General features: G+C 41.5%; 1 protein-coding gene across 4 annotated transcripts in view; it reads left to right on the top strand.

Moving 5' to 3' along the window:
• grm1a (glutamate receptor, metabotropic 1a) overlaps window positions 1-22,044 on the top strand; it is a 47,010-nt gene extending 24,966 nt beyond the window's left edge. The window contains exons 4-11 of one of the 4 annotated variants that reach the window (XM_020056356.2): window positions 9,095-9,330; window positions 9,756-9,764; window positions 10,102-10,113; window positions 11,171-11,417; window positions 12,874-13,042; window positions 13,755-13,881; window positions 16,987-17,917; window positions 19,487-22,044. In XM_020056356.2, coding sequence (XP_019911915.2) covers window positions 9,095-9,330; window positions 9,756-9,764; window positions 10,102-10,113; window positions 11,171-11,417; window positions 12,874-13,042; window positions 13,755-13,881; window positions 16,987-17,917; window positions 19,487-20,303 — 2,548 coding nt within the window. In that variant the 3' untranslated portion in view covers window positions 20,304-22,044. The remainder of the gene's footprint in view (window positions 1-9,094; window positions 9,331-9,755; window positions 9,765-10,101; window positions 10,114-11,170; window positions 11,418-12,873; window positions 13,043-13,754; window positions 13,882-16,986; window positions 17,918-19,486) is intronic. The other 3 variants (XM_020056357.2, XM_010903473.3, XM_010903474.3) reach the window with 3 other exon arrangements.
• The last annotated feature ends 149 nt before the right edge of the window (window positions 22,045-22,193 follow it).

Below are 22,193 nucleotides of genomic sequence, written 5' to 3'. Positions count from 1 at the left end.
ATTATCCTTCTTCTAAACCCAACCCTAATCCAAATCTTTGCAAGCAGTTGCTTATCAACAGATAGTAATACAATCAATCAACATTCAACAAACCATCTATTAAACATTTACATATGGAATTTGTGACTCAAAATTGTTATAGGAGGAACAACTAGGTGGACCCAAACTCATGTCACCAGACGCAAGAAACTAAACTCAATGGTGTTTAATGGAAGTTGGGGTAAAAGGACTGACACAAGGCCTGGACTGGTAGGCGGGGTAGGCAGGTCAAGACAGGCAGGGTAACGGGGTAGGCCGGAGGGGTAAGGGCTGGACTGGTAGGTGGGGTAGCCAGGGCAAAGCAGACAGGGCAGCAGGGTAGGCAGGCAGCATGGGCAGAGCAGGCAGGCTGGCGGACCAGGTTGTAGGCAGGATAGGGTGGATCTCTGAACAGAGGAGAATAACGTTAGCAAGGAAGAAGAACAACTCAAGCAGGTTTACTCCTAATAAAAGTACAGCACAGCCGTGAACATTACTACCAGGTAGTGAACAACAACGATCTAGTGATGAGTGAATGGGAAACCAGGGTATTTAACTGCATGCTGATGAGGAGATGAACCGCATGTGTGGAGACTTAAGGAGGAGTGGTGAAGATGTAGAGGAAAACCAAGAACTGGATCGCAGGAGCCTGGAGCCGGGCCCAAACACACACAGACACAAACAGGAGAGAGGGAGGGCCTGGCACGTAGAGGAGGGGTATGTGGAGGGCGTGAAAAAAATGAAGTGTAACCGAAGAGACCAAGGTTCTTAGAAGGGCTACATTGCAAACAATTTGATCAGGTGACTAACCTGATGTGGCAAGATCACTGTGCCTGGCACCTTGATTTTCTTTGATGAGAGGGATACGAGGCTGGAGTGACTGACTTGATTGACTGACTCCAAATCTATGGGCCAACAGTCAGTCAAACCGCAGCACCTCAGGAAAATACCTCAAAACTTGTTAATTCTATGCACATTTTGATTAGAGACACAATTCTAGCACATTAGAGGCAAGAAGGATAAGATCGGTATACAGCTTTCGTGTTTGTTGCTCCAAGTCATTTTACAGTTGACTTATCAGACTACATTTTGTCTCTTTGTGTTTCACTGAACAGCAGGCTTTACAAGCAATTTGAATATTTGTGATGTAACACAAGCTTTAATTGAAAAGCTGCAAAATATTGTCAAGGACATTGCTCCATTTCTCCAAATGATGTCTTCGAGTTGTTATAATATGAAGGACGTGGAAATGATCAGAAAGAGCATGCTGGGTTGGCATCTGGATGTCATTGTGAGATTAGAGTGCGCTGAGGCTGAAACAATTTCCTTGTTGTGATGGCCTTCTTGCTCACTTTTCCTGTACATGAATATGCATGTATATGCATGCATAAGTGATTACATTTACATGCGTTCACATAGACACAAATAAACTCATGCACACAATCTAAGACACGGAAAACACAAAAAAACAGTAATAAGGGTTTGGGACAACATATCTCCTGGGTAATGAATATTGAGAACAGGGAATTGCCGACAGGTAGCTAGATAGCGATAAATCTGAATCTCCTAACAGTGTTCCCCATTGGTACAAGGATCTCTAAACTGGGGCGAGATGAATAAGTGAAAGCAGATGGATCTGAATAGTGTTTTAATGGATCCCAGGCCAGGCCTCGTCGGCCTTCCGTCAACGTAGCTAAGAAAACTTGGCTCATACAAAATGAACTGGACCCGCAAGGTGGAGTACACAAACAGGGATTAGAGAAGACCAAGGGAAGAGGGATGAGATTTTGCAATATTGAAAAACAGAGCAAAAGAAGAAGAGGGGAGACAGAGGGAAGAGTGAATAAAGGAAAAAAAATTTGGAGCAAGTGAGAGAGCCTGAAAATAGAGAGAAAATATAACAGAACAACTAATTAATTACCGAGTTTAGCTGAATGCTTTATTAGGGTTACAGGTACGTGGGAGAAAGACATAAAATCCAGATTCCTCTCTTATAAAGGAGCCCCACACAAGTATGAGACTAATACATTATTAGAAACCATTATTATTCTCACACCAGTCATGAGACATGTAAGAAATAAACCCTCAATGAGTCCCAATACTATAAGCCTCGATGAGGACCAATAGTTCTATGATCAACCACTGCTCGTAATATAGAAAAACAATATAATATTGGGATAATAACTGGTCTCTTCAACAAAGAACACTGGTCTCTTCAACAAAGAACACCTCTTTATTTGGATAAGCTCAGAGTCGGGCACAGGTGTCTTTAACCTTAGGTACAGTACTAGGTTTCTGGAAGAACATTAATAGATAACACGTAAATATGCTAATTATAATTAGCATAACATGTAATCACAATATAATGGTTCAGGGTAGAATTCTCACACAATAGCGAATGGCAACTTAAAGAGGTTAGAAGAGAGGTGAAGTGGGTGCAGAGCCTTGGTCAGACTTGACAGGATTTGGAATGATTTATGTTTTGGTGGTTTGAATATAATCATGCCAGCTGGCATTTTATTGGTTGGTACATATGGAAGCATATAGTTAACTCAAATGTTAATGCAATCCCACATTGCATTTTCATTTCCACTTTTTCCTGCATTATTTTAGTCAATATGGAAATTAAAATGCAATATCATGATTTGTATTCAATTTTCATGTACTGATATACACATTCGCTGTCAATATAAAAATGTTAATGATAAGCCATTTGGCATTTAATTTTCAAAGTCATGCCTGCTTGGTCGTAAAAAATTTAAATGTTAATTAAAATGTGAAAAGTGAGAAACAACAACACCCTTTGCAATTGAACTTCCACGCTCTGATGCTGTTTTTCTAACTTAAAGTTGCCCTATGCAGCTTAACACCACCTATCGGCAGTGATATAGCAGTTCTATAACTCTATTAGGATCTGACATTGTCATTACCAACTACAAGCCTACTGACCGGTTTGAAGCAGTGTCACCTCCAACCGTCGATTCTGGAACAATAAACACAGACTTTTGTTTCCAATGGGGTAAATGTTGATGGGCCCTTTCCACAGCTACCGAACAAAGACAAAACAAAGTAAACAGCTAAACCAATCAAAACGTCATCTGGACTATCTATTGCATTTGATGCATTGCGATATTTCAGGGACTTGTTGATGACTATATAGCAAACATGAAACCATAATCATGCTAGCTAGCACTAGCTGGAACAATAATATGCACACTTTGACCAGTTTGCACAAGGCGAAATCTAGCTAAAAGGCAATATAATTGCTTCGTCCAAGCAATATTCATTCGTGCATTAGGTTTGTTCAAGCAATTCACAATGCATGTTAGTTTTCTTAACATTGTGCAGAGAACACCAGGTTGTAACACTATTTTCCAGCAAGAACATTAATCAAGGAGTGTCTGCTCAGACACAACTTAGCTCGTTAGCTATTGTCACGACCAAAGACTTTAGAGAAACCTTCCTAAAACGTATCTGTGCTCATACAAATAGAATAAACAAGAACATAGAATGATTTTCTACGTAGAATAATTGTTTCTCCGTCATCATCAACCTTACACATAGATTTCCTTGACCACCTAGCCAACTAACTAAATGAGGGGATGTAACCTACTTGTCATGTAGAAAGGTAGACAACTCTTCATCACTGTTCACACAAACTTCAGTTCTCACTATCAAGTGCAAAATGTACACTTGTTTGTCTTATGCTCGCGTTGCTTCCGTATATTTTCATTTCTGAAGTGTTCAATGTAGGCTACATGAACCCAAACAAAGCTTGTCAGTGGACTTCACCTCCCACACCTTCAAGGAAGTACATGCCTACAAGCGTCCCAACCTTCTACATTTTACTTGCAACCATGGCACTGGTGTCACGCCCTCCGCATCCACCTCCTCCTAGTCCGGGCCAGGCTCTTTTTCTCCTGCCTGTCCGTGTATGTGGGGCTTTCCCCCACTGCCCCTCAAGTCTCCACACGTGCTATTCATTCCCTCATCAGCCTGCCTATATATACCCTGGTCTGTCTGGCGCTAGATCGTTGTAATTCACTACTAGGCAGTAACGTTCCCGGCCGCTCTAAACCATAGTTTAAGCACCCAGTTTAGTTGCTCCTTCCAACTAACTCTGTTTGTTCCCCGTTACCAAGAGCCACCTTACCAAGCCTCTAAACACCTCCACCTGACCGCCTGTCAGCCACCTGCCCTGCCTACCCGCTGTCCTGCCTGCCTCGCCCTACCTACCTACCTACCTACCTACCTACAGCGGGGAGAACAAGTATTTGATACACTGCCGATTTTGCAGGTTTTCCCACTTACAAAGCATGTAGAAGTCTGTTATTTTTATCATAGGTACTCTTCAACTGTGAGTGGCGGAATCTAAAACAAAAATCCTGAAAATCACATTGCATGATTTTTAAGTAATTAATGACATAAGTATTTGATACATCAGAAAAGCAGAACTTAATATTTGGTACAGAAACCTTTGTTTGCAATTACAGAGATCATTCGTTTCCTGTAGTTCTTGACCAGGTTTGCCCACACAGCAACAGGGATTTTGGCCCACTCCTCCATACAGACCTTCTCCAGATCCTTTAGTTTTCAGGGCTGTCGCTGGGCAATATGGATTTTCAGCTCCCTCCAAAGATTTTCTATTGGCTTCTGGTCTGGAGACTGGCTAGGCCACTTGTGTTACTAATGGTTTTCTTTGAGATTGTGGTCCCAGCTCTCTTCAGGTCATTGACCAGGTCCTGCCGTGTAGTTCTGGGCTGATCCTTCACCTTCCTTATGATCATTGATGCCCCACGAGGTGAGATCTTGCATGGAGCCCCCGACCGAGGGAGATTGACCGTCATCTTGAACTTCTTCCATTTTCTAATTCCATTTTCAGACCGGCCTATTGTTTTATAGCCCATCCCAGCCTTGTGCAGGTCTACAATTTTATCCCTGATGTCCTTACACAGCTCTCTGGTCTTGGCCATTGTGGAGAGGTTGGAGTCTGTTTGTTTGAGTGTGTGGACAGGTGTCTTTTATACAGGTAACAAGTTCAAACAGGTGCAGTTAATACAGGTAATGAGTGGAGAACAGGAGGGCTTCTTAAAGAAAAACTAACAGGTCTGTGAGAAATTAATTATAAAAAAATCATACAATGTGATTTTCTGGATTTTTGTTAGATTCCGTCTCTCACAGTAGAAGTTTACCTATGATAAAAATTACAGACCTCTACATGCTTTTTAAGTAGGAAAACCTGCAAAATCGGCAGTGTATCAAATACTTTTTCTCCACACTGTACCTGCCCAGCCCCAACCCCTCCGGCCTGGCATCGGTCCTTCCATCCCAGCCACCATTAAAACACCCTTTTTGTTTCTCTGATTGTGTCTGGTGTTGTGCGCTTGGGCCCACTCGCGGCTCCCCCCGTAACAACTGGTGATAGTGTCCATCCTGACACTGCCAGAAACTGTTTATTAATGTGATCTGATGGTATGTAACTAAGGGTTATTGATGGAAATGCTGCACAGGGCACCTTTAATGAAAATGACATTGCAATGCGATTGCATTTTCATGTTCTATGGCCCTGTCAGTCATTCTCTGAAGGCAGGACATTGTTTAACGTGCAAACCGGAAACATGTAGGCTACAATCATAGATGTATGGGTACAATGGCAACTGCAGGGCTAGTCCAACTAATATTGGATTTTGCAGATCATTTTGAAAGCAATTATAATTATAATTGAAAATGTAGCTGAATTTACTGCGATCACTAATAATAATGTTGACCCGTTAGTGTTGGCATCCCATGCATCTTTCTTTGTTGTTATTTTATATCCACTGCTGATGCTATGGAATATGACAGCTCGTTTGCTGTTCACTTCCTGCAGCAGTACCTCCACTTCAGAACTACTGACATTTTATGTTTGGAGTCTGGTGCTCCACCGTCTTTACATCTTGGTTTGGGCATTCTTGACCTCTCTCTCTCAACTTTTCATTTGAATTAATGTCTGTGCTTTCGTGTTACACATACTCAGATATAATACTGACAGAAAAAGCAAAACATTATAAGCTTACCAGATACTTATTAAATTTTTATACAAACAGCCATGAAAGATTCCTGATTGGTCTCCATTATTCTCCTTGAATTATGATAAATGGCAGTAGAAAGTGTTTGATAACATGAGTAACTGTTGTGCTTTAATGGATATTGGATAAACTAGTAAAACTAGTAACAGTGGTAATGAAGCATTAAATCATAACATTTCCATGTATGGGTTGAGAATCCATTTTCTCACTCTGATGTGAAACCATCTATGCCTGTCTACATTGGCAACAATGTGTATACATTACTGATTTGTTAAATAAATGCTCCACACACTCTGTCCATTTCCCAAACCCAGATGCGCACACAAACGCACAGATACCCACATACACCCATGCATGCTCGCTCGCTGGCACACACATACACAAACACACAGCAAATTCAATCTCTATTTCTTCAATAGCCTGCAGTAGCACTACTCCACTTCTCTGTGGGGACATATTGAAGGTCCCTTTGTAACATTATTGAATTTAGCACATCAAATTCAGGTAGCTACCTTGAGTCAGAGAATTCCAGAGAGGGAGAGAATAAGGGAGGGATGGAATAATGATAGTAGTTGGGTATGTCAATATCTAAAGGGAGGAAGAGTGAAGGTGGCTGTACATGTTACGTCACCACATACACACACAGACATGGGTAACATGCTCAGACAATGCTACTGAGACAAATCAGATGCGTCTCTATTCAAAACTCAATTAATGCAATGGAAGACAGTGGAACCAAAGAATCTGAGAATTCAGATGTATTTCTGAATTCTTTTTCAGTGTTGTTTTGGTTAGGAATTTTAATCCTGGTTGAGGTATACCAACACTGCATTTCAAATGGCCAAGATTAAACGGGAAATATTAGCATTGCCAGATACTATGTTTATTTCACTAGTCATGTTGGCCGGATCCTCTGTCTCCCATTGTATTAATTGAGCTATATACAGTCCAAGTTGTTTCATATGCCTTTTTAGAACATAAAAATTCTCTGAAGAGTAAGTGCAATTTGTGATTTATTTATTGCACATGAAAAATCAATGTGTAGAGCACCCAAACCCACAACATTTGTGGTTTGTAGTTTTATTGGGCTCAATTTAAAAAGTGTTTTGACTGCCACAGTGGCTGGTGAACCACAGCATTCATTTGAGTCTCTGGTAGAGGGTAAATGTTTAGGACTAAGGGATAGGGCTGAATTGTCTCATTGCTCTCTAGCAACTACGTGGTTGGCAACTGTAAGCTCATACTGTAGTTGTTTGGCAATGAATGCACTCTCCTCCAAGCACATATGTACTCTTGAATAGTTCTTGTTTGAGCAAGCACTTTGATAAGAAGCATAGTGGCTAGGTGAGATGTTCTGATGAGGATATATTTTTCAATATGACCCCCTTCCTAACTTGAAGAATTGTTGACGTAATGCAAGGCCATAATTGTAAGGAGAGAAATATTGGGTCAAGTCTGGGTTAAAAATCTCAAAATTGGAAATAATACTCAGAAATTGTGACAATTATGTTAATACTCAGTTTTTATACATATTTAGGAGTTTTTATGAAAAAAATATATAACCCATTAATTAGAGATTTTAGGTGGTATCATTACTTGTGTGATGCACCAGGAAAAGAAAGTGTGTATAAAGTTACCTACACTTGCTAAAGTTGTCACCAAATATATCCAAGCAATTAACTATGACATGCCCAATGGATAAGTTGCCTTGGATTTTAACAGTTTCTCAAAGACCTTGTTTAAAACGGCTGAACATGGCACATGCAGTATACTTCACATGAACACTCTCCTCTCCGTCACCCAGAATATCCCTTCTGTGTGTGGTAATTGGCTGCTGGCTGACATTGCTCTAAGTGCGGGGTATTGAAGCTTCTGCAGCCCGGAGCACAGTGATTGGAGCCACATCACAGACAGAGACAACCCGCCACCGCCCACCGACCGCCACACCACACACAAACTCACCAGACCAAAAAGATGTGCACAGCTTACAGAAAGTCTGTACATTCTAGTCATTTATTTTCTTTGGCTCTGTCTCTAGTCTTTCTTGTCCATCCCTCTAAGGGTCTCCAGGCTTCAAATGCATATCTAATCGAGCATTGTTTAATTGGGGAATCTGACACACAGGAAAGGAAAACAAACAAACAAAACAAATTGGTGGACTGGAGTCTTTAGTAATGTTGACAATTAAGATGGCTTTCCGTCCTGTTTTTGTGATATTTTCCACACAGATATGGAAATAGTAGTGGCAAGAGACCTTGTGTAACTTTTAAAGGTCAGAGATCAAAGTAATGGGCTACAGCTTCCTATAGGGGCCACTACACGCAGACCACTGCCTACTATGTTGAAACATACTGTAGTGGAATCTAATGGACACATGCCTCTGCTTTGATCGTGCACCTTTTTTGTCCCCTTCGGTCTTCATGTGTCCGGTCTAAAAGGAAACTGTCAGTAAGGGTGGCAATGACAAGACAGTAAGACAATTCAAACTGTCTCACCTCCCTCTTGGTTGGCTGAAAGCTTTCTTCTGCTTGCGGCAGTAAAAATGTGGTGACACCATGGACATCATCATTTGATGATTGTCTGAGGTTTTGCATATGAGCTCCTAGGGAAATGTTACATAGACTTCATTCTTTAGGAAATTGTTTAATTGGTTTTCCTGTATGATTACTATTTTACCTCATCAGAATAAACATGCTCTTCCCTCTCAAAAATATGGAACCAACTGTGCATCGGGGCCCTGATTAAACTATTAACTAGCATGAAATATTCATTATACTGCAGTATAAATAGCTTTTCTTCATAATTAATTAGTTAGTTATGATTAAAGTTTAATTGAAGTTAAATGAAATGGGATGTTACCAATAAGTGCCTAATGTCATTGTTGTTATCTTACATGAGTTTTGATCCCCCTCCACTTCACAATGCAAATACAATGCTTGGCATAATGTTCATGGCTCAGTATCTTCTCTGTGTCTCTTACCCTGTGTCTCTCTGAACTCTCTCTCCAGTGATGGATGGGCAGATCGCGATGAGGTGGTGGAGGGGTATGAACAGGAAGCAGAAGGCGGGATCACCATGAAACTACAGTCAGAGGAAGTGAAGTCATTTGATGACTACTTCCTGAAGCTGCGTCTGGACACCAACACACGGAACCCGTGGTTCCCAGAGTTCTGGCAGTACCGCTTCCAGTGCCGGCTGGCTGGACATCCACAGGAGATGAAGAAGTACAAGAAAGTCTGCACAGGTGAGAGCCACTAATAAACTGCATTACTTGGAATGGAGTGAGGAATGATCAGTTTGGGATCAGGAAGAAAATTCTTATTTTAATTTAATCTACAATAACAGTGGGGAAAAAATACAATCGTCAGATGAATATAATATTTCCTATTGGAACATTAGTAAATGTTGAGTTTGGCAAGGAACAATATGAGGTCTCTGAATGATAAAAAAAGTATAACTAATTAATTGACAACTATCTTAATTGTATGTAAATTAATCAGAAAGTATTTTTTTCCATTACGTGAAATTCATGTTATGGACATTAGAAGTTTTGTTCCAACAGTGAATATGGTTAATTATATGTATATATATTTTCACCCAGGCCAGAAAATGTATGATAATCTGTTGTCTCCTTTTTTCCTCTTCAAATACTGTCTCTGCCTACAAAAGGTGATCTAGGTAAATAGAGTTGTCGCCCTCCCCAATTAATCCTATTATTCACCAACCAATTACATTGATTTACATAGCGATTACATGAATCACCTGAAATAATGCTCAATAAGCATGCTTTTTAAGCACTTTGTTAGAAAAGCTCTTTTAAGTATTGCCGTTATTGTGAGTGTACTCACCTCAACACAAAAAAATTATTACATTTTCTACTTTGCAATAACTGACTCACTTGAGACCTAAGTAATTCAATATAGTTTGATCTAAGAATTCAAAACATTAAACCTTTACTGAGCAGTTTACTAGTGTCAGTTCGCTGTGTGTCTTATGTTATTTTCTCTTCCTAAAGATCTCCAAGGTGGTAAGTGTATAATTTCAAGTTTATGGAAACAATGACTCTACCTGCACTTGCACTATATAAGCACTTCACTTGTGCAGGACATGTAGAGTTTGACTGGTGCTAGTTCCAAGGAAAATGTTGGATGGCTATCTCGAGACCAGTGAAACAAATAGATTCAAATTGGCTGCTTTGTACAAGGAAAGCCCTGGGAAAGGGTCAAATCAGTCAAACTCTACAGTATAAATTGTTATGTGTTTCTTTAACTACTGCAGTGTGGAGAGAGCACACAAAAAAAGAATGAGTCACTGAAACACACGGTTCACGACCCCTTTCGGTTCAGAACGATGATATAAAAGAGATTTGTTCTATGTACAGTAGGACAATAGATGATCTCCTCTGCTGCCTAGCTGCATGATCGCCTCAGACAAAATACAGCCATTTGGTAAATGTATTGAGAAACAATAGAAGAGACGGAGACAAAATGGAGGACATTTAAGCAATCTATGAAAATAATGTTGCTTGAGTTTAACTTCAGGTAGGGTGAAAAAATAAATAAAAATACTATTAGTGCTAAGATTGCTAAGGTTCACCCATCCCCTGTGACTTTTTACATGACCACCTTTGATTTGTCAGTTGTATTGGCTGACAATGCTTTAAGCTGGCTGACGAAAATGCTTCTTCCACAATATGATGTCCACAGACTTCACTGTTGCACCCTCGTGATTCTTTCAAGTTCTGTATCCTTCGGGAAAAAAGTTAAGCCTTTGGACACCTTATTGTGACCTATGCAACCCATCTACCAAATGCTGTGTGCCAATTATATTGTGCTGCATTCAGAGAGTGTATTTTCGTTGACTTTTTAAATTACGAACTCAAGCTGTTTACGGTTTGACTAAGAAGGAAGTTTCACAATTCTCTTGTGGTACAATACTCTGTGTGCCTAAATGTACCCATTGACATGCAATCATATAAATTCCACAAGAACAAACAAAATGACCGCCGTCCATAGAAAACAACATAAAACAATACCAATCCCCCACCCATTTTGACATTCTGATAATTTACGACTGATCCCCAGGCAATGAGAGTCTTCATGATAACTATGTCCAGGACAGCAAGATGGGCTTTGTCATCAATGCCATCTATGCCATGGCCCACGGTCTCCACGATATGCACAGCGAGCTTTGCCCCGGCCAGCCCGGCTTGTGTGAGGCCATGGACCCCATCGACGGCAGCAAGCTGCTGGACTACCTCCTTAAGACCACTTTCCGAGGAGTTTCAGGAGAGGACGTGTACTTCGACGAGAACGGGGACACTCCGGGCAGGTGAGGGAGGTGGTGATGGGTGGAGGAGGTGGAGAAGGGGGCTGACAGGGAGGTTGGTTTGGAGAATTGTCTATGGGGAAGATTTTGTGTGGAAGTATAATGAAATACACTATGAATGGGCATATATTGTATACGCACACATGCAGGCTCACAAACACAGACAGAGAGCAACCATATTGTGTAACCATATTCAAGGAGTCTGGAACAGATCGAATGTACACTACAGTTCAAATGTTTGGAGTCACTGAGAAATGTTTTTGAAAGAAAAGCAATTTTTCTGGTCATTAAAATATCATCAAATTGATCCGAAATACAGTGAAGACATTGTTAATGTTGTAAGTGATTATTGTAGCTTTTAATGGAATATCGACATGGGTGTACACAGGCCCATTATCAGCAACCATCATTTCAATGTACCAATGGCATGTTGTGTTTGCTAAACTAAGTTAATCATTTAAAAGGCTATGTGAAAGCCTTTACCATTATAAAAGGTTATGAGAAAACCATTTTTGCAGTTATGTTAGCACAGCTGAAAACTGTTTTGCTGATTAAAGAAGCAATAAAACTGGCCTCCTTTAGACAAGTTGAGTATCTGAAGCTTCATCAGAAACAAATAACTTTCCTCTAAAACTCGTCAGTTTATAATTTTTCTGAAAAATTAAGTCTGTTCCTTACAAGAAATTAACAAGAAACTGAAGATCTTGTACAACGCTGTGTACTACTCCCTTCACAGGACAGCGCTTAACTATCTTTAACCAGAACAGAAAGACAAGTGGGAGGCCCCAGTGCACAACTCAGCAAGAGAACAAATTGTGTCAAGTTTAAGGAACAGATGCCAGGTCACAGGTCCTCAACTGACAGCTTAATTAAACAGTACCCCAAAACAAGTCTCAATGTCAGTGAAGAGGCAACTCAGGAATGCTGTCCAGTGTCCAGTGTTCTTTTGCCCATGTTAATCTTTTCTTTTATTAGGCCAGTCTGAAATATTACTTTTTCTTTGCAACTCTTCCTAGAAGGCCAGCATCCTGGAGTCGCCTCTTCACTGAAATGTCTAAATGACCCCAAACGGTAGTGTATCTATGTGCTGTAGCAGTCATTTCCACTTATCTGCAGTCAGTCTCCTTTGTGTCACTGCCACACCCTGCCACACATGAGAAAAACAAACCTGGTCAACAGTTATTCAGCTGAAGGTACTGCAGTTCTACTGGGATCAGTTCATATCAGATCCCAGTAGTTCTGGGTTGAAAGCTGGGGTAAGTAGCTTTACCTGAAGTATCTCTCCAAACACTCCCAACATCATTGTTTGTGAGCAGGATAAAAGGTGTCTGCTCAAAGCAAAAGTTTCATTATTAGTAAATGACCCACTACGTGTTCATTCTCCTTTGCTCTCTTTATCTCTGATTCTCACCTTGCTCTCCCTCTCTCCCTTCCTTTGATACCTGCCCCACCCCATCAGGTATGACATCATGAACCTGCAAAGTGTCGGTGATGGTAGCTTTGACTACCAGCAGGTGGGCTCGTGGCATGAGGGCATTCTGAACATCGATGACTGGAAGCTTTGGATGAATAACAGCGACATGGTTCGCTCTGTCTGCAGTGACCCCTGTTCCAGGGGACAAATCAAGGTACGGGCACAATTTGGGCCAAACCGGACCGGACCTGGGTGAATTAGGATAGTATTCGGAACTGTTCTGATTGTTTCTCTGATGTGACGCTTTTGGGCTGAAAAAAATAAACTCTGGAAATGTATCCCTTGCTTAGTAAATAATGATTTTTAGGTCAGGCTTTAATTGTGTCCGCGATTGGACAGGTATGATTTTCATTGTTCATTCACACAATGCAGTGGAACATAACATAATTGTTCTTGAGGGAACAGCTTGAGTCCTTCTAAGCAGGGACAGTTTTATTTAGCCTGGCCATAAGTCCCCCAAAGGGAGCATGCACACTCTCCTCTCTGCTTTGGCTGGAGCCTGCTAATGCTTTGTTAATAGCCCAGTGTTCTTTTTATCACCCTGTTCTACATATCACGGCTCTGATGAAATCCACTCTGGGAACCGGAGTATGTAAATGCAAACAAGCTTGTCTTTTGGAAATGTGTTTATGTGCTGCGAAGGGAAAGCTGTTACACCATATAGATTCTTAATAAGATGCACCTAAACTGTTCTATAGTTAAAAGTTGTTAGCTGTTCCATCCTGATATACCACTGAATGAAGAAAGCACCATGATGGTCTATATTTGATCATGGTTGGTGCATGTGAGCAGTCTGATATGTCGCTAGTTGTGCATTGTAATCATTTGGGCTCTAAGGTTGTGACCCCTGACCTCTGTGTGATCAGGTGATCAGGAAGGGCGAGGTGAGCTGCTGCTGGATCTGCACCACCTGTAAGGATAACGAGATCGTCCGGGATGAGTTTACCTGTCAAGCATGTGACCTTGGCTGGTGGCCCAACGAAGACCTGGAAGGTAACTAACACATTAACGGGGAATCACCTATTTATGTGTTTTGATGACTATCGCTTTGATCTGGCTCTAGTGACCCCAGCTCATACAATCTATAAACCCACCATCATAGATTGGATAATATTGACTCTTTCTCTGTAAAGCTACATTTCATCAATGTTTTACACAGGCTGTAATGGGTGTCTCTTTTTGCATTGTCGTCATCCTTTTTAAGCATTATAATATCCATCACACCCACAGCCATCGAGAATCACATTTTGGCTATTGGCTGCTGCTGGATGCAGTGCAACAAGGGCTGTGTAGCAGCTTTCATTGATTTCAAAGGAAGTGTTCCCATGTTGTATGCTGGCATTGCCAGATACCAGTGGGGGTTGTTTAGCACAGCTGTTAGCTTGTGTGCACTCAATATATTTTCTGTGCTTGTTCCGTGATATTTTTAAATAGAAAGATAATCTGTGATTAGTTCCAAATTGTTTTGTTTATTAAATGCCCCCCAAAATACAGTGAACTCCAAAAGTATTTGGCTCTGTATTCTCACACTGGATTCAAAATAATAGCGTGACTTTCCAGTTAAAGTGCAGACTACCCAAAGCAGATATCGTACTTGGTCACTTGTCCATTGCATGCAATGACTGCAACCCATAAACTTCACCAGAATCTCAGTATCCTCCATGCTGATGCTTTGCCAGACCTATTCTACAACCATCTTAGGTTCCTGCTTGTTTTTGTGCCATTTTGCTTAGTGTTTGAAAGGCATGCTCAATTCTGTTATAGTCAGGAAATTGACTAGGCAAGTCAAGAACTCTCTACTTTTTGCCCTTGAAAAACTCCTTGGTAGCTATGGCAGTGTGTTTGGGGTCATTGTCCTACTACATGATGTAGTGCCGTCCAATGAGTTTAAAGGCATTTGGTTTTATCTGAGCTGGCAAAATGTTGCTGTACAATTTAGAATTCAGTCTGCTTCAGCATACTGCAGTGACATTATCAATGATGATAAGTGATACAGTTCTAGTGGCGGCCATATGAATAATAAACTTCTTCAGGCTAACTAGTATTTTTGTACCTTGTACATCAGCCTCTATACTTTGGCTGGTGAAGTTTTCTTTGTACTGTAGTGGTTGAAACATCTCAAGTAAGCTCAACCATTCTTCAGCTTTGAATATGTTATTCAGCCATCCACTTCTGTGGTCTTTCATGGTATACCGGGGGGTATTCCATCAAGGCAGATAAAGGAAAATCCAGGCTTATTTCGATAAGTCTGGCTAATTTAAGTAAGAGTTCCGTTCCATTACTGTGGCTTATAGGTGTCCCTGCTCAGTAACAAGGTAACTTATACATCTAAACTAGCCTGCTCCCTTACAGGCTAACTGTCAAGCTTAATTTAGTGTTTCAAGGAATTTCCAACGGGCGGAAACAGAACCACAAAAAAACGTTCTGTGTATATTCTCACTTGCATTACTTTTGTTCGGTTAACAGAAATTTTTTCTGTCAAGTGTTTAATTTAGTTCCATAGAACATATCAATAAAAATAAACAAGTTAAAAAAAAAAGTATTTCTTTCCACTTTCACTGTCTTCAAAAGCCAATAGAGGCATAGACTGTGGCTGAATCTCAAATCACATACTACATATTAAACATTTCCCCCAAAGGGTACTATAGAACCACAAATAAAGGTTTAATTTCTATTTTGTTTGTTTATTTTTTGAGACATGAAAGATATTTTGTGCAAATATAATTTCCATAAGGTTGGGAATTGGGCCTAGTTTACAGATTTTTTACACTGTTTCTACAGACACTATATCACCAAAAGACTCTCTTCCTGTACTATGGCACTGCCAAGCCTTCCCTACTTTCATCTCAATTCTCGATCTCTCTCATCTACTTTATTTCAGACTCTGTCTCACCTTCCACCTCTCGGTGAACTCCCCTTCCCACTCCTCTCCTCATTTCTCTCTACTGTCTTCCTATTTTCTTCATGCTGTCATAGCCTGGCCATCATTTTGACAGCAATTTGAGACAAGCTGGAGGGAGCTCGTCTCCCCGTGCACAGCTGTTGTTAGGTGAAAAATCCCATTAGCTCATTGAGAGACTGGGGGTAGATCTACAAAACAAATTTGTATGAGATTAAATATTCATCTTTCCTGTGATCCCCTATGCATGTGGGGAATACTAAGAGATATCATTCCCATATTCATGTGGAAATAATAATCTATAATTTGCCTTCCTTTTAGACCAAAGCTTTGTCATTCCTGGTTACTGTGGAAACCAGTTTCATACCAGCTTTCAAAGGGAATGTGTTGTGCACTTGAGGAAGGATTGAATTATTCAAAGGTTTACTCAAAACACTGACAGACTCATTTAGCGGAGAGGAAAAGGGATTTGAAGCTTTGCCACCCTTGTCCATTGGCAATGTGTGAGCCTCACGCCTTGATAAACTAAGCTTGTTGGATATATGGATGGAGATAAGTTAGCTCAGCAGTGAAACTTCTAAATGGACACTATTCTCAAGATCAAATCTTTTTGTATAGTGATGATATTAGTCATTCACTTTCTCGCTTTTAAAACTGGAGAAGCATATCTCAGATGCAGATAATATTTTTGCTTCGTTAGATAACTAGCTATTTCAGAAATGTTCTTGTGATGTGGCTTACATGATGCTGGTTGAAATTGGCATAGACACAGGCAGACCTAGCCTCTGATGGCACTGACTCTAATGCTATTAACCACGAGTGCTGTGTATTACAGGGGTTTTAAGCTGAGTCTGGGGACGGTTCTCCCACTAAGCCCTTGCAAGTCTAAGTGTGTGTCGGATGACAAATCACCGCCATGATACTTTGCAGCAGAAACATAAAAGAAAAATCTGACAGTTTCGGAGCATGTGAGTCCTTTTCTGTGTGTTATCGAATGTTGGGCCATCTTCTAAGTGCTACGATCATCCCTACGCACTTCTTGACTAAATCTGTTTGCTAGTCCTCTGTCTTGGTCTCCTCCCTTTCTTGTCAGTGGCCTCATGTTCCCCTTATTTCCATTCACATGCTCCAACTGTTACACATGCTCCAACTATTACTGTGATAACAAGGGCGTCTTTGTGTTCTTCTGTCCCCTGCAGGCTGTGTGCCCCTGCCTCTGAAGTACCTGGACTGGTCTGACGTCGAGTCCATAGTGGCTGTGTGTTTGTCCTGCGTGGGCATCCTGGTCACCCTCTGGGTCACGTTGGTCTTCGTGCTGTACCGCGACACGCCTGTGGTCAAGTCGTCCAGCCGCGAACTATGCTACATCATCCTGGTCGGTGTCCTATTAGGTTACATCTGCCCGTTCACATTGATTGCCTATCCCACCGTGACCTCTTGCTACCTGCAGCGCCTCCTGGTGGGCCTGTCGGCCGCCATGTGCTACTCAGCCTTGGTCACCAAAACCAACCGTATTGCCCGAATCTTGGCAGGCAGCAAGAAGAAAATCTGCACCAAGAAGCCCCGCTTCATGTCCGCTTGGGCCCAGGTGTTCATCTCCTTCTTCCTCATCAGCCTTCAGCTCGTCCTGGAGATAACCCTGATCATCCTGGAGCCACCCATGCCCGTCAAGTATTACCCCAGCATTCGGGAGGTCTACCTCATCTGTAACACCAGCACGGTGGGCATGGTGGCGCCGCTGGGCTACAACGGCCTGCTCATCATGAGCTGCACCTACTACGCGTTCAAGACACGCAATGTCCCGGCCAATTTCAACGAGGCCAAGTACATTGCCTTCACCATGTACACCACCTGCATCATCTGGCTGGCCTTCGTACCCATCTACTTTGGCTCCAACTACAAGATCATCACCACCTCCTTTTCTGTGAGCCTGAGTGTCACCGTGGCACTGGGGTGCATGTTCACGCCCAAGATGTACATCATCATCGCCAAGCCGGAGAGGAATGTGAGGAGCGCTTTCACCACATCCGACGTGGTCAGGATGCATGTTGGAGATGGAAAGGCAGCTCAACAGAGCAAGAGCATCCTCAACATGTTCCGTAGGAAGAAGAGCGGGAACGGAAGCACCAAGTGAGTACAATTCAGTGGCGTTCAGATCTCAGTATCTGGAGATCAGATCAAATGGAAGGACAGAATAAGGCCTGATCACCTGATGGGAACCAACCATTATGTTCCACTTAGAAAGAAAAGGTTCCAAAAAGTTTTTTTGTCTGTCCACTTAATTGAACCATTTTTGGATTCAGTTAAATCACTTTTGGTTCAAGACAGAACCTTTTTGTGTTCCATATGCAATGTAAAACGGTTTACATGGAACTCAAAAGTGTTCTACCTGGAACTAAAGCAGTTTTAGCTCAAACCCAAAGGGTTCTACCTGGAACCCAAAAAGGATTAATAAATGGTTTCCCAAAAGCGACAGCGAAAGCACCCATTTGAAACCTTTTTTTTGGAGTGTGTGACCAGAAGTCATTAGGTTGGGAGAAATACGAGTACGTAGAGGCTTTACTCTGTCATTCTGTTGTCTTTGTCTACCCAAATATAATGTATTACAATGTGTGTATGACAAAAAATGTCCTTGGTAGATAAGCCAATCAAAAGCTAAATATTATATTCATTCAGATTTTCTTTTTATTATTTACCTCACCAGAGTGAATATTTTCAAACCTAGTCCAATTGCAAGATTCACACTAATGGGAGAGTACACTTCATGTATGCCAGTTAAACAATAGATTGTATAGATTTTCAACTGGATTTCTAATAAGCGTTCCACAGCAAAACACATGGACAGTGTCAAAAGGAAGGATTGAGATGGGGGATGAGAAGAACGTTGTGTTTGAATGTTGTCTCTCCCCTCTGCTCTACTAATTTTCACCCAACCTCTGCCAACGGACACAGGTTGATTCTGACAGGCTAATGTTTAGACTATGCTTGGCAAACTCCTGTCCTTGGGGGCTGCAGCGTCTTCAGACAATAATCTGTCATTAGGAGAAGGGTCTACTTAACTTCTTCATAGCACCAGACTGGTTGGGGATAACAAGGTATGATAGCCAGTAGACGCTGCAGCCTTCAAGGGAAGGATATGCACACAGCTCTGTTTTAGGTGTTTCTGGTTTATCTTGAATCATCCCCTTACATTTATCCCAGTTTGAAGCATGAAAGCCTTTCTCTCCCCGACTAATTACACAAGAAAGACAAACCTAACCTAGCCTGCTATGCGCAGCACTAAAAGCCTGTGTCATCACATTGTCTGAGACAGTACAGGCACCAGACACATTTTGTAAATGCATGTTGCCCATCTAAGCATGATAAATACTTACTGTAGATCAAAAAAAAGAATCTCAAATGGTTGGATGGCTCATAGTCTTTTTTAATTCACAGTTCATAATGCTGTTCAACAGCACATTATGAAATTATGAATCACCAGCCACTGTTTAAGTGCCCAGATTCACAGACACTATGCCACTTAGAGCTAATGAATGAACCACAACACAGCTGCCTGTTCTTGTTGTTAAAGCGTCTATACAAGTATTTTAACATGCATTGAGAAATGTTGAAATGCTGCTGTTCTTCTGTTGTTGTTGTTGTCTAACCCTTCCCCCGGGCGATCCCTGTTAGTAATGGCAGTCTTTATCTCGTTCATAGTTCTAATGGCAAGTCTGTGTCATGGTCTGAACCAGGTGCAAGACACCCTCAGAAGGGGGGGAATGTGTGGCACAGACTGTCTGTGCATGTGAGGAAACAGGAAGCCGGCTCGAATCAGATGGCGGTCATCAGGCCCCTAACTAACGCCCCCGTCGACCCCCACAGCTGCAACCCCCACCGACAAAACCAAGGCCCTGGCACAGACCCCCACCTCCCCCCCACACACCCTGGCACCAACGCTCTGTACAACTTGGCGGAGGAGGAGGACGAGGGCGGGGAAGTGCGCCCCCTCTGGACCCCGCCCCACTCTGGAACACTCCGAGGGCAGGACTCAGAGGAGCCCCCCTCTTATTCTCCCTCAATGGACTGTACCAACGAGGGTTTGCAGGGGAACTTTGTGGACACGCACAGCTCCAGTGGATTTAATGACAAGACAGTTGTGTCCGCCATTCAGGCAAGCTCCACCAGCCATACCCTGAGCTACACCTCTCGGCAGCCTGGTCCCCTGCAAGGAGGGGCTCCTTTTGGAGAGGAGGAACTAATCTCCTGCCTGAAGGAGGTTGAGGGGGAGGCACTAGATCTCCTGCACAACTACACTGAGGAGGCGGAGGAGGGAGAGGAGGAGCTGGCTCGGAGTAAGCTGACCCTGGAGGACTCTTTGGCTCTTTCTCCCCCCTCCCCCTTCAGGGACTCTGTGTGTTCTGCTGGGTCGATTCCTGGCTCCCCCATCTCAGAGTTAGCCCTCTGCAGCCCACCAAGCTCCACTTACTCCTCCGCTATCCTCCAGGACTTCAGACAGAGCTCCTCGACACTGTGAGAGCCACTGAGCTAACACTGACATGCACACACTCACATGCCACGTTACTATGTTTAAACATCAACAATTAATTTATTGACTTATTTATTTACTTACACATTTCTCCATTTGCTCTGTTATATGCTTGCTTTGATTATACTACAGCACATGTTTACGTCAAAGGGGCAACTGAAATGACAGAAATGGAATAGTCCAGTAGCAATCATGTTTCTCAAGGGCTCAGGGTCCCAGAGTACCTTTCTGCTCATTTTTAGACTGGGAACAGTGCCAAAACTACCAGGATCTTTTGCCAAATGTATTAAGCAAAGCTGTAATCACAATGAAGACTGTAGCTACATGGTTATGTGTTGCTATTGTTGTAGATTGAAACAAATGGAGGGAATGCTGTTTATTTTTTGCTTGAGTCTTATCCTGATTTCGAGATAAAGGGACCAAGCCGGCTAAAGACTATAGATTCCACAACACACTGCCTGATTGGTCAAAAACTTCACGTGTGCAGTTGAGCTCATATTATTATATGTAGCAGACGCAGCTGGATCAAAGACTCTTTTTTGCCTTTTTTCAAAATGACTTAGTCCTAAATAAGAAGCACTTGCCTCAGCTTACCAGTACTTTTACTTCTGACCTCATTGCAGTTCAAACATTTGCTCTCTGATAGGAAGCAAAATATATGAAAGCCAGGTTTGGCTACAGTTTAGTAGATAAGCAGTATTACTGTTTGTGTCTCAGACATGGCATTCAGGGCCACAAGGTACTATAACATTATTTGATTGAATTGGAGATTGGGTATTTGCACTGTATGAGATACAATTGCACGTTGCGACATGGTTCTAGCTGTGCCAATAAAAGCTGTTTTTCCAGTCCTCTGCATTCATGTTTACTGTATAGCTTTTTGTAGAGACTGATAAGGCATCTTTGGAAGATTCTGAGATTTCTGTACAGTAGCCTGCATTACGGAGGTGGGTCTGATTGTAAGCCACAGTAATGTCATGGCATCATAAGATTAAACACATTGAAATCCTGAGCCATGTGTGGTTCACACAGATTGCTATAAAGATGGGCTTCTGTTTTTCATACTGTGTGTATAGATATTTTTTTATGTTTTCAGAGATCGATGTGTCATTGTAATGGAAAGATACTTGTGTATGTTTTCAAAGTTTGTACTACTGTTAAACCATCTTTCGTTTTTTTTCACACAGATGGTATGTTTGTAATATCAGTAAATGTTTATATATTTAGAATGTGAAACTATTTATACGTTTTAAAACTTGTCTTACAGATGCTTGTGGAAGAGCTGTTTGTTGGCATTGATTTTGGGTAACTTTTCAGATAGACTTTACAAGTCAGCAGTATCCTCGTCAAAATATTCAGTTTTATTGCCTACCAGTTGCTTCTTGTGGTAAGATTATATGCGCTTCAATCTTGTTTAGATCTTGTATTAAAATTGCAGATGTATTGATTTTCTTGATCATACGTTTCATAGTAGCCTACTTTATCTATAAGAATGCAACTCCAAAGTATAAAAACTTAATATACATTATGTATAGTTACTATAGTATTGTAATTGTTATTACAACATGTTATATTTAGTCAATTAGTGCTAGTTGTTTGAAGATTTTAACATTTCTTAAATGTAAAGTAACAGAAAGATCACGTTTTACATGGTCACAGCTAGAAAGAGATAGGCCTACATGTTTTTGGCAAGGTGAACAATGCTGTAAAATAAAAACCTTTTATAGTAGTTTGACTGTTGACTGATTGCATGATTTCCTAAGGCTCTTAGGGTTTAATGGGTAATTGTAAAGACGTGGTCTCAAAGGGCCCTGATATTCGTTAAAACGCTTTGAATTCTTGTCAGATGTGCATAAATAAATTAGAGCAATTAAAATG

Source organism: Esox lucius, chromosome 18, assembly GCF_011004845.1.
Source record: "Esox lucius isolate fEsoLuc1 chromosome 18, fEsoLuc1.pri, whole genome shotgun sequence".
Lineage (NCBI taxonomy): Eukaryota > Metazoa > Chordata > Actinopteri > Esociformes > Esocidae > Esox > Esox lucius.
The sequence above is the reverse complement of the archived record's forward strand: the minus strand, read 5'-3'. Positions and strand labels throughout refer to the sequence as shown.